Source organism: Haliotis rufescens, unplaced genomic scaffold (assembly GCF_023055435.1).
Source record: "Haliotis rufescens isolate VD_foot unplaced genomic scaffold, xgHalRufe1.0.p SCAF_3, whole genome shotgun sequence".
NCBI classification, from domain to species: Eukaryota; Metazoa; Mollusca; class Gastropoda; order Lepetellida; family Haliotidae; genus Haliotis; species Haliotis rufescens.
The window spans coordinates 1,555,646-1,569,092 of NW_025964001.1; the positions used below are offsets into that span (position 1 = coordinate 1,555,646).

General features: G+C 40.1%; 1 protein-coding gene and 1 long non-coding RNA gene across 2 annotated transcripts; both read left to right on the top strand.

Moving 5' to 3' along the window:
* Positions 1-1,923: 1,923 nt before the first annotated feature.
* LOC124148457 lies at positions 1,924-8,807 on the top strand. Its single transcript, XM_048403493.1, has 4 exons — positions 1,924-2,156; positions 5,461-5,599; positions 5,820-6,993; positions 8,110-8,807. The coding sequence occupies exons 1-4, from the start codon at positions 2,006-2,008 to the stop codon at positions 8,704-8,706; spliced, it is 2,061 nt and encodes a 686-aa protein (XP_048259450.1). The 5' UTR covers positions 1,924-2,005; the 3' UTR covers positions 8,707-8,807.
* Positions 8,808-10,008: 1,201 nt separating this feature from the next.
* LOC124148443 lies at positions 10,009-11,943 on the top strand. The gene is made up of 3 exons (XR_007223248.1): positions 10,009-10,958; positions 11,466-11,614; positions 11,705-11,943. It is a non-coding gene; the product is annotated as an uncharacterized LOC124148443 (long non-coding RNA).
* Positions 11,944-13,447: the final 1,504 nt, after the last annotated feature.

The following is a 13,447-nucleotide window of genomic DNA, read 5'->3' on the forward strand; positions in this document are numbered from 1 at the left end:
TCCGCATATGTGCATCTTCTTTTTCTTCTTCTTCTTCTTTTTCTTCTTGGGCGAGCCTGACCACACGATCCAGTTAGTCGCCTCTTACGACAAGTGCAGTCGCCTTTTACGGCAAGCATTGGTTGTTGAAGACATATTCTACAATGGACCTTCACGTGTCCTTATTTTGGTATTAGTGGTAGTGGCAGTAGTAGTGGTACTGGTTTTGAAAACTGGCTGCCCAGGATGCACATGCGCACACAATCAGTGAGCATACAGTAATCATTTTCTTTAATAACTGCAGCCCATCTGAGAGGTTCTCAAATAAAACGTTAATTTCTTGTGGTTGGTGTGCGTTATTCGTTCATTACACTTTTCTTACGTGTCATTGTTGGACTCAATTTGTACATGTTAGCCTGTCTAGCTGCTTGTGCCACTCGGTGTTTGTGGTCAGGAGCTTGACTCTTACTCATATTGTTACAAAACTACTGACACTGTCAATCCGTTTTGCATAGATCATATTCTAACCCGTACTAAACGAACCAGACTGCATACGTTACTTAATTGCGTAAATAGTTGATACTGTTCATTGAATGCTGCCAAACTCTACCAATAGAATATTTTTGAAGTCGTTTAATAACAGTTTTTTCAATGTGAGTGACTTTCTAGATATCCTTTAAAACAAGTAACAAGAAAACAAGGGATAACATGAATTAAATGTAAATCAATTTTGTGACACTATTGGAATTGGAATACTGGCTGAAGTCTTAGGGTTTGTTTTGGATAATGGTACAGAACGTTGTCGCACACGTTCATCCCACACACGATCAAGGATGTGTTGATGGACGTTATTCAATCTGAATTCAAACTGACGGTGACCCAATGCGAAAATGGTACCGTGACTGGCTTCAAAACCTCAGATTAGTTAGTGAGTTGGGATTAACATCGCTGTGAACAGTATTCCAGTCATATCACAGTATGTCAGCTTTATGTTTGAAGAGGTGATGCAGGTCTCCGTCATTTACACCTTTGGTGAAACCTACGTGCACATGTATGGTGCTGACAAACCTCGAAACAAAATCGTGGCGAAGAGGGATTCGAACCCACAATTATGGGTTACTGGTGTGCCAAAGGGTTGCAACTCTACATAGCGTATTGCTGTGCTTTAGACGACTTGGCCACTAGTGCCCCCCATCAAGATGGATGAGGTCTGTCGTGTAGTTGGAGGTGGTTTCAGCACACACCATATCGGCCATGTTGTGCTATAGTACGCTGTTGGAAGTGCTCGTATATAAGAACATCCCCAAACATGACTCCGGACATATGTAAAGTAGAGATATCACCATTTAGCCTGGTGACACCGAGACCACAACTCACTAACGCTCTTACGTCGTTCCCACTCAATTCATACACAGTAAAGACTTTATTTTCTGCAACTCACAACAGTTGGAGCAAGCCCCAAACTCCCTTAAGGAATTAGTTACAATTTGCGGTCTTCAGAGTCGGTCGCCTCTTAAACGTCAGTCACGATCATGGTCTCACCTCAGTGGTTTTCCTATGAAATATTGGTAACATTGACATTATTCTTATTGATATGGTTAGATCATTGGAAGTTCCTGACTTAATATTGTATTTTCCTCACATTTGAGTGATTCTGTTATTAATTTTCCTACTGAAACACAACAATTTACTACCGTTCACATACTTTACACAACAATGCATGGTTGCCAGCATCACGCAAACATGCTTTCTGCATACATTACCAACGAATATGTTTCGTATGGGTACATTCTAAAGGGAATAATACCTTATGACAACCATTTGAATTTATTCTAATCATTCCTCATAATATCCCTATGTTGACCGGTCATCGCTAATCATACATGTATATATTATTAATAAATTACCTTATTTTCTAGTTGCCACGAAGGCAAACCTGCTTATCTGCAACGTTAGAATAGCAGACCACAGAGGTGTCTTCGGGAACAGCAACAGCTTTGGCAATAGCAGCTCTTCACTGGCAGAAATGTATATCAACATACAGCCTGAGTCTATGTACTTCAGCATCAAAGCTGACTTTCAAACGAAAGTATCATCATCTCCGCCTGTGTATATCAGTAGAACCTATATCGGTATCGTGGACAGCAACGTGACAGTTACACGAAGGACCCTATCAGGTAAATGGACCATAGACAAAATGACTCTTCATTTATTAAGGATTTATTATAAATATGAAAATGGTCGCTTTTGTTACAGGCGTGAGTGGCGGTTGCTACCGGTAGACATTTGTACAGTTTTCGCGAACACCTGGTTATCACTGTTCCACGGTGATTAATGCATATTATTTTCAGCACAATGTTGCCTTTTTCGCCCAATAGAATCTGTTTTGGTACATAATCGAAAAGGACCTTTGTGATGGTGTTTGTATGGAACAAAATTATTATATAGTTGTTTCAATGTACTAAGACGATTATACCATAGAGTATGTCATTTTTGACAAATAGTATTCAGGGCATAATATACATTTAAACGTGGTGTACGTGAACATTATCTGAACCTCTTATAATACCACATGATTTCATATAATCTGACGGCCAAAAGAAACGTTACCAACGTTACTTGTAGGATAATATATGACCAACACAATTAGAAGCAGCAATAACAATTGCATTGTAGAAATTCGTCATTTAGAACAGTAAAATGCGAATTTACTAATTCAACAACAAAGTCCTTGACCTCCAACTGGGACATTTCTTGACAAGGGGACATTCGTCCAGTATTCGATCAACAGCATTGGTTACAACTTTAAGGTGACGACGGCCCAGACCGTTCAATACGGGATATGACCTCCATGAGCGGCAATGCATCTTCAAATGCGGCGTCGAACTGAGTTGACAAGCGCCCTAACATCGACTGCAGGTATCCGATTCCATTCCTCACGGAGGGCAACGATCAACGCTTGTCTCGTGTTGACGTTTCCGAAGACGACGCCCCAGCTGGTCCCAGAGATGTTCTATGGGTGAAAAATCTGGTGATCGAGCTGGCCTAGGCAGGACAGTCACGTTGTTGGTGTTGAGGAAGTCTCTAGTAATACGGGCTTTATGGGGTGTGGCGTTATCTTGTTGGAACACCGTCCGTTGTTGACGCTGGATGAAAAGAAGAACCACTAGCCGTAAGATATTGTCAATGTAGTGTTGTGCTGTCAGATTGCCTTCGATGCTGACAAGTTCCGTCTTCTCGTCCCCGCAAATGCCGCCCCAGACCATCACACTTCTGCCCCCGTAAGGTTCCACCTCCTGGACACAACAAGGAGCCGTACGTTCACCACGTCGTCGATAAACTCGCGTCCGCCCATCAGGTTTGAAGAGTTGGAACCTGCTCTCCTCACTTAACAGCACTCGCCGCCTTTGCCTTTGTTGCCATCGCTGAGTTTGCCTGCACCACGTCAATCTGGCACGTCGATGTTGGCGGGTCAAGGTCATGCCCTTGAAAGGGCGATAAACCCGGAGACCATAATGTCGTAGTCGTCTTGTCACGGTTTGTCTGATGACCGGATGTCCTAAGCTGGAGGCAGCTGATGACGTCACAGTAAGAAATCTGTTCCTCAGATGAAGTACCCGTAAAAAGTGGTCATCCTGCGGGGTCGTGACCTTTGGTCTGCCACTCCGTGGTCTGTCTTCGGTTCTGCCAGTCTGTCGGAGACGTGCGAACAGTCTGGTAATGGTCATCTTGGAGCAGTTCATGTTAATGGCAACCTCTCTCTGTGTCGCTCCCATCTGCAGCATACCTATCGCTCTCTCACTCTGGACACCGGCCAGTGTTGGCATGTTCGTTGGTATTAATCATCGCAACCAATGATAGGGAACAGATCCGTGCGTAATTTATACCCGGAAATTATAAGATAATTTGGGAAAGAATGTTTTAAAAAATTGCTGAAAAACACCAATATCTCCCAAAATCCGCAATGAACGTGCAAAGAACGACCGAGAACATGAAGGCTGTATTCGTGAGATGTGTTCCTTACTGTTTTTGAACAGGTTGGCATATTTGTTTCAAAGTGGCAAATCAGTTAATGTTGGTAACGTTTCTTTTGGCCCTCAGTTTACATATGATCATTACAGAAACGTATAGATACGGATTATTATACGCGGAAGTAATAAATGTCCAAAGAACTTGACACATTGTGATGGTTTGCAGGTAACATTTAGATATGCTATATCAACTAAAGATTTGGTAAATAAAAGCAACAAAACCGTTTACATAATAATAATATAGATCAGGTGAAAGCAGAGTCCATTACACGAATCCTACTATATCATAAACATTTGTTTATGAATTACTGTCAAATAATGATGATACCAGGTGTTTGCGAAAAGGTGAGCGAATCCTGCACCACAAGTGGTACCGATCACACACATGGAGACACAAGTCTATTGGACCCGTGAATAGGTCTTCAGCAACACATGCTTGCCATAAAAGGCGAATATGCTTGTCGTTAGAGGCGACTAACGGGACCCGGTGGTCAGGCTCGCTGACTTGGTTGCTGCATCCGAATTGCGTGGATCGATGCTCATGATGTCAGTCACTGGATTGTCTGGTCCTGACTGGATTATTTACAGACCGTCGTCATTTAGCTGGAATATTGCTGAGTGCTGCGCTAAACATCAAACAAACCAAAAACAAGTCTATTGTTCACCTGAAAAGACGAGGAACATGTGGAACGAGTCAAGAACGGGAATTATATTGGACGTTATTTTGGTCACTGATGCATCAAATTAAGAAACACCTTGAAACATTTTGAAAGATTTACTGATGCTTTGAACGTTGTAATCATAATCAAACATATTTTGAACAAGAGTCATATGATACTCTTTGACCATTCTCGGTTGTACTTCAAAACTTTTGAAATACGGGATAGTGGTGTCCAAAATCAAATGTTTTGCCTTAACTGAACTTGGTGTCTTTGAGACAGGGATTCAGGGATCAATATATCCCTCTTTGTACATATCTTTATGAAGTATTGGAATCCCAGTACAAAATGTGTGATGGCCATGTCTTCAGGTTTTACAGCTACGTCTGTATGTTTTAGGGTCAAAATGTACACAGCGTTGATGCGTGGTTTTCTTCCTCAGTTAACGTACTGGTAACATTAATGGCAATGTGTAATATCTGTAAGTTCTTTAGTGAGACAATTGAGAGGTGATGCTTACATATTCTGGTTATTATATTTGAGGCCTTATCTCTGCTTTTATCTGAGCCCGTTCAATTCCGACTATATCATAAGCATGTGTATGAATCATTTATCAATTAGTGATGTGAAAAGGTGAGCATAGCCTGCCCCACCAGTGTCACTGGTCACAAACTCTTGCAAAGGCAAGTCAGCTGTTCACCTGAGCGGAAACACATTGTGAATATTCTATATGTGAACCTTGAAAGCGAAAACAAACCAAAATGTTCAATCAATGTTTTGACATGTTACAGGTACAGAACAAACTCTGTCATCCACCACGTTGAGGGGAGCTGGCGACTGCAACACGACCCTGTCATCATCCACACCTTCAGCGCTTGTTTCATGTAACATCACATTAAGTGGTTCATCCTCCCTGCAAAATGGAGAATGGTAACTTTCTAACAATGATCGTGTACAACTATATTCGTAATACTTTCAGATGTGTCATACGGCAATTATGAAATATGAATAAAACCATCTTGACTTATAGAAACTTGTCCAGTGATTTCACTTAGACAACATGTAAAGCCAACTCACGCATAAACATTATCATCCCAAAATGATAACAAACACTAAACGTGACAATAACTATTTCAACTTATGCTTTCAGGGTTTGTGGACTAATTAAGGTTTTCTCGGGGGGCTCATTTGATTACAAGAGCTTCGATGGACACATCCTTGGCAACAAGAGGTTTATTCCCATTGTCGAAAGCAAGACCATCTGCTTCAGATACGACAAAGTTGCCCCTGTCCATTGTACAACAGATTCAAGGTTCTCGTGTTCCTCTGACAGTCCCCTGCGTCTATCCACCAGAACCACTAAATCGCCCAACATCACTGTAGGGGTGTCAGGCTGGGTAGATCCCCAGCCAGTAGACGGGTCACCAGACCAAGCCTCAGGAGTGAAGTATTTTAGGGTGGATGTTTATGGTATGAAGAAAATTGGCCTTGATACTCTGGAGGTGGACTACGCTAACCATGTGTTTGCTTCAGACAAACTGATAGAAAACGATGTGAATATCACAGTCTCACTCCCAATAGAACCTGCCATGTATGTTACAAAGTTGGAAGTTCATGACGTTGCTGGAAATATCCGATATGGTCGGCGTTTTCTGTTGTATGATAACTCATCTAAACTTGGGGTCAGAACAGCTCGAGTATTGAGGGTCACATCTGCGTCAATCGAGTCTGGGTATACATGGCAAAATCACCATCGGAACATTCTTTTAGATTGGAACGAACGTTATTATAATGATTTTTGCATAAATAATTATTGTTTCTGTCAGATAAAACCAGACACAAGCAATGGTATATCAGGTGAATACGATCAATTAACGGGCATTTTACCTGTCACGGGCACTGTGAGCATCCACGGCGTGACAAATTTCAAGTATCAATGGTGCCTTAATAATGGTTTAAAATCGCCGTGGGAATCAGTTCCAGATTTCACCAACCAGTCTCTGACTCTCAATCTGAATCTGACGGATGGTGAAACATATGAAGTGTGGATTGAGGCCCAGGATATCATGCTGAACACCATAGTGGAGTCCGTTGTGGTGCACATAGACAGGAGTGTGGCTGATATTGCTGATACCTGGCTGGTGAGAGATGGAACGAGTCAGATATACGTTCACAGCAACACAGATCTTTCGACGATGGTTCTTCAGTTTCGTGGTTTTGATGTCCATAGTGGTATTTCCGCCGTATCGTGGGCACTAGGTTCAAATTATACAGGATTGGATCTTGAAACAGGGACCCTACCAGTAATGAAACTTCAGGATAAGGTGATGGCAAATTGTTGTAATACATTTTACCTCAGGTGTGTGACTGTATATGTTTAAAAGCTGATCATCCAATATTCGGATAATTTCTTTCGGCCCAGCACAATCGCTTTTAAAACTTTTATTTGGATTACTCAACATGTCTAATTTTTTTATGTATTGTCGATAGTTGGGAAATACGAACTACAATTGTTTGAGGCGAAATCACAGCTCATTATTATATGATCTCATTGCCCACCTTCATATCTGCTGAAGACTTCTATATATCCCTTTTCTTAATGACACCATTATAGGTATCAGGTTGAATGTTACAGTTACCGAAATTGCATTCCAATAAAAATAAGCAATATCCAATAAGATGACTAGAAATATACTTAATACTTAACAGTGTTATTGTTGCAAATTTGTTGATGTCAATTTGATGTCAGAGAGCTCAAACGGGTATCACTATTGCATCATAGTGATGTATTCACACAACTGTGAAGATAATTCAAACATACCCTACTATTTCTTTTTCGGATTGATTCATGTGTAATGCCGTTCAAAACCAAATTATTTCTGGTTTCAATTGTTATCTGTTTCTGGGGCACGTGTGGCCCAGTCGTCTAGGTCGCCGCGATTCGCTATGCAGAGTTGTGTCCCTTGGGCACGCCAGAAAACTATGATTGTGGGTTCGAATCTCGATTCGCCCCGATTATGTTTCTAGGTTTGTCAACACCATACCCGTGCTCGTGGGTTTCACCGAAGTGGTAAACGTCTGAGACCTGCAACACTTTGGGCTTTCCTCCCACATTAAGCTGACACGCCGTGATATGACTGGAATACTGTTAAAAGCGGTGTTAAGCCCAAATCACTCACTCACTCACTCACTCACTGTTATCTGTTTCTGCAGGAATTGAAAATAGTACAGGAAACTTTTCTGGAGCCATTTTGAAGTCAGGTTGCCTAGCGATGTGTCCTTAAAATAAGTCAGAAACGACCTCGCCAATTTTGGGTATCAGAATATAAATAAAGTTTGACTCGAGCTTTTAATGTAGTATTAATGTCATAGGCATGCATCATCACATACCACATAGCGCCTCAGCAAACATTATTTCATACGCTTTCATATGCTTTCAGGGATATTGTCCGCCGGGGGATGACTGTTACTGTCCAGACGTAGGTCCGTGTGAGTATCAGAACTACACACTAAGCCTCAACAGACTTGTTAGAAATAAAAGCATCACTGGACAGCATAATACACTGTACTATTTCACACTTGTTCTCTCCAATGGAGCCTTGTTGAAAAGTTTTGAACATCTTGACGTGCTGGTTGATGTGACTCCAGCAGAGATCGGTATCATTCAGGAAGGTGTGATGAGCGGACATGATCTAGATTATACTAGTGACACCAATGTTATTGTCAGTTGGAAAGGATTCCTTGATCGTGAAAGTGGAATACGGAATTACATAGTGAGCTTAGCAAACAATCGTTGTTTGACGGCTGAACAACTCAATAAACAGATACCAGAGTATGATGCACTGTTCATGGTTGTCAAGTCACAAAGGACCAGTTTCAACGTCACTAAAAGAGGAAAATACTTCTCGTCTGTTCTTGCAATCAACAATGCTCTTGAACCCTCTGACGCGGTCTGTTCTGATGGTGTGTTTGTAGACCTAGAGGATACTGATGTTGAGAAAACCAATGCTGTGATTATCTGTAAGTTGAAAATGTAAATAATAATTTGTAAAAACAAGAAGTCAGTGTTTTTACCAATTTATCAATTCACATTGACTCTTATGAAAATTAACTATCAACTATAACAATACATATTGATTTTCACATACTAACTGTGTATGTTAGTTTACATATTTAACCTTTCAGATTTCCAAATATCTGCTGCATATATATATATATATATATATATATATATATATATATATATATATATATATATATATATATATATACCAATGGTTTCTTATTTAAAGATCTGCCAGTGTCAAAAGTAAAAGTAGAGAGTGCCTCCTGCCCTTTGACATGAAAACAAACAAACAACTGACTTGCATGGTTTGCTACCAATTTCATCTGCAGTCAAATGTATTCTATGTTACGTTGCAAACAGAAAATATTTTTTCATTACATTGAAATGGTGGTATTAAAAAGTGAATGAGCAGCTTTAAAGGAGAATGAGTTGTGAATGGAACGAATGTGATGATTGATAGTACGGTGATAATTACCAGATCATAAGATGTCGGTTCTGTATGAGTGAAGGTAAGTAAATCCGAGATCGTAAGTCATAAGTCTGGCCAATATTTTATGATAGGTAAGTACAACGGACCGTCAGAATGAGGCGAATTATGAAGGTTCAAAGACGGGTACAACTATTTTTACATTCACAAAAAGTATCTGAGACTAGTATTCTCAAATATTAAAAGAATTTGCTTGAATTTGTGCAAACGCGGAAAAGAACAAAGTTATAATCTGATATTTGATTTTTAGATGTTGTGCTTCAGGGATATCGATGGTCTGATATCGTTCAATAACGATCAAATAGGCAGTTACCATCCACTGATTTAATAACCTCAACTAGAAATAAAGGGGACCAGTGAAACCGCCTCATCTGTTTCATATTGAGATCTATGAGTAAAGATTCACAGTGACAAAACTCTCCATAACTGTATGACAAGAGGGATAACTTCAACTTGCGCTTTGTGCAGAGCAATACTAAAAGCATGTTCTTTTCACGAATTCAAAGAGCGTCATACAACTCTTGCTCAAGAGCTGTTTGATCATGATAATACCCTCAAGGTCTCAAATAGTTTTATGATAGATAGGTGAGGAACATTTCAAAATGGACAAAAATGATGTCAGATGCCATTCCCTATATTTACTTGTATGTTATGTTCGCGTCTTTTCTCCGGAGAACAATTGTCTTGCCTCTGCATTTGTCTGTGATGGGTGCCATAAGTGGAGTAGACGACACTCACTTTTTCGCGACTATCCCGTATCATTTCTACTTGAAAGTGATTCATAAACACATGCTTATTGTATAGTCGGAATCGTACGATGTTTTTAGCAGAGTATAAAATAGTAATATTATACAAATAAGATTATTTGCAGATCCGAGGCTGTTGCTGGGCTGTTCCTAATGGCTATCGTGTATAGTATTCGGTTTGTTGTGTTTTTGTGTAAATGATATGTGTGCTATATCTGAAATGCTTACAACATACCACATACTTCATGTATTCATATACCATATTTTATGTACATTAAGGTTATGTAACAGAGCAGTTGTACTTATCACGACAGGGAGAACACAATACAGCATTGGTAATTTATAAGTATTCAAACATTAACGCTTGCACACACGAATATACAGGTACGTTCACACATGAACAAGGGCGCTGAGTATATATATCCAATTATTGCTATGTAAATTTCTTGTCAAGTATTATTGCATTTACATCCTGTATCCGTGTCGGATATAATACGGAATGATTCTACTACAGACAGTTTGCGACAGCAAATGCCGGTCCTAAAAGCTATTGTTTACATCGGTTTGCCGTGAATATATTTAACAAACGCATCTTTATATGAATCGTACCAGCATCTAAATCAGATGATCGTCAATCTGATTCTAATCTCCCCTTCGTGACCAGATACCATGAATTTTGTAGTCATGTGTAATTTATATATTACTTCACATATACTTACACTCTTTCGTTTTCCAACAATAGTCAATGTGAAAACTATGACATTTACATATTTTTCAAATATTTTATATGCAATGTTATTATTTAAATAACTTCTTTTCCTTTAAAATCCTTCCAATCCTTACTTTTAGAGATCTCTCGTGTGTGCCCCGCCTATATGAATTTTAACATTCAATTTTGAGGACAACCTGACTGTCGGGTCCCGGATTATGACAGAAACCAAGCGGATCAAACGTTGACGACCCTGCTTGAATGATGGGAAGTAATATATGGTAACATTTAAGTGGTAATGATTTGATCACAAATGAGATACTAATAAGACATATTGCACGTGAACACTATCCTTAGAGATTATGTACGGTGATCATACTTTTAATTTACCTGATAGATTTAAGTGTTGTCGTCAATTGTTAATTTAGTTTTTACAGAGCTGGCACAATCTACTAAGTCATCAATATTTTCGAAAGAAGATTTGTGTCCGGTTGTAACATAACCATCAACATTAATTATTCGACAGAATACATTTGTATCGTTGAAATTTTTCTTCTTCTTTTTCCCTTATGCAGAGATTTCTATTGGATTTATATTTGTCACTTTATATTCAAGAGACGAAAGAAGAAATAAAAAAGGAAGATAATATCGTGCAATATTGTTCAAATAGCAATTCACTTTGACTGATTTAATCACCTGAACTACAATATAAACGACCAGTTCTATATTTAGATCCGCACTTTAAGATTTATAGTGACAAAAAACTGTGTGTGTTACTTTGCTGACAGGATTCCGGATGACATCGGCCCCGGATGAAACGTAACAAATACTACTGGTTCACTCAACGTTCTTTGTTCCTGATCTGAAGTGGGCCGAGCACCGGGTACCCAACATCTTCAACCTTACAACGGACTCGGACAATTAGATTGCTGACATGGTAAAGTGACAACTGCAGATACACTGTATATGTCTGCTGGTACACTTAGCCTATCAAATAAGCTAAGCAGTTCAACGTTTTTCTTTACAGATTAAAAAGTACCAGGCTGCCAAGACACAAACGTGGATCTGGGTGTGGTAATTGTTCTTATGGTGTGTCAAACCAGTATCTCAGATTCATGGGTATCATTTTGACAGGTCTTCAAACCCACGATCAACTGGAAAGGAGGGACGAAACAGCAAAGCAAAATGTAGCGCTATACATTTTTTGACGACAAGTATCCTCAATGTTATGGAATATGTTAATAGAACCAGTGTGCTTCGCATTTATTGAGTGAGTGAGTGAATATGGTTTTACGCCGCTTTTAGCAATATTCCAGCAATATCACGGCGGGGGACACCAGAAATGGGCTTCACACATTGTAACCATGTCGGGAATCGAACCCGGGTCTTCGGCGTGACGAGCGAACGCTTTAACCACTAGGCTACCCGACCGCCCCTTATTGTGTACCAAGATATTCCAGATCGGTATTCCAAATCCACAAGCGATGATGTCCTTGGCGTTCTCATGAGCGAGGCGGTGTGCCTCCTCCAGTTCCAGGTCCTTCCACAGGAACTTCTCATCATCTGTAATCTGTATCACCGGGCGGTGGGGTAGCCTAGTGGTTAAAGCGTTCGCTCGTCACGCTGAAGACCTGGGTTCGATTCCCCACATGGGCACAATGTGTGAAGACAATTTCTGGTGTCCCCCGCCGTGATGTTGCTGGAATATTGCTAAAAGCGGAGTAAAACCCTACACACTCACTGACTCACTCATCTGTATCACCAACGGAACGTCGAAAGTTTCCTGTAGCCATCTGAAATATTGCCCATTCAGCTAGTGCATAGATCTCACGTTGCAACACTATTATTACCTATGTATTCATAGCAACATTCTATAATCGTGAATGATGTTTTAGAAAACAACGATACAATGTTTGTCCCCACTTGTCACCTTTGTTTCAAGAAGAGCTGAGATAGTACTGCATGCCACTAATAGAACGACAGTGAAAATACATGATGTGAGGATGAATGGTATTAGATGACCCAGGTACATTGCCTCTTATGATGGCCCATGGCCAGTGTAGAGGTAGATAGGCTGCTTCATCTCATACATGTCCAGGACTTGGCCCAGCAGATTTTTCAATAAGATCTGAGATAGTACTGCATGTCAATACTCCAGTTCCAGGTCCCTCCACAGGAACCTAACGATATTCGTCATTTTGATGTACCTGCTGCCATATGAAATATTGCAAATTCAGCTATTTTATGTAGGTCAAATTTCAGCACTACCTTCATCTCACTATATATTTATACTGTTAGCATTTAACTATAGCAGCATTCTACAATCGTGAAGGCTGTTTCTTGCAGCCCTCGCGTGTCACTCTTGACAGTAAAGATGAATGGTAACTCTTTGTCTTTGTTTTTATATCATCAGGTATTATTGACACACTGAGTGAATATGACGCATCCTCTGTTATTGTGTCTAATGAGATGGAAAGTGTCTGTTTTGTATTTTGTAACAGATATTCCAATAATCACTGCCACCTCCGAATCTATCCACTCCGACAACAATGTTTTAGCAAAACTTTCATTTCTACGTCTGTAGACACGAGTTCGCTCATTTCGACTTTGAAGGAAACAACGAGATTTATCACTAAATCGTATAATAGTACCGCAATACTGCCAACTCACGAAACACATTGTTTGCGACGACACTCTACGCAGACTGGGCACATTGGAGGTGTGTCTGTCGCTGTAACGGTCCAATGACGAAGTTGGAAGACCCGGATGA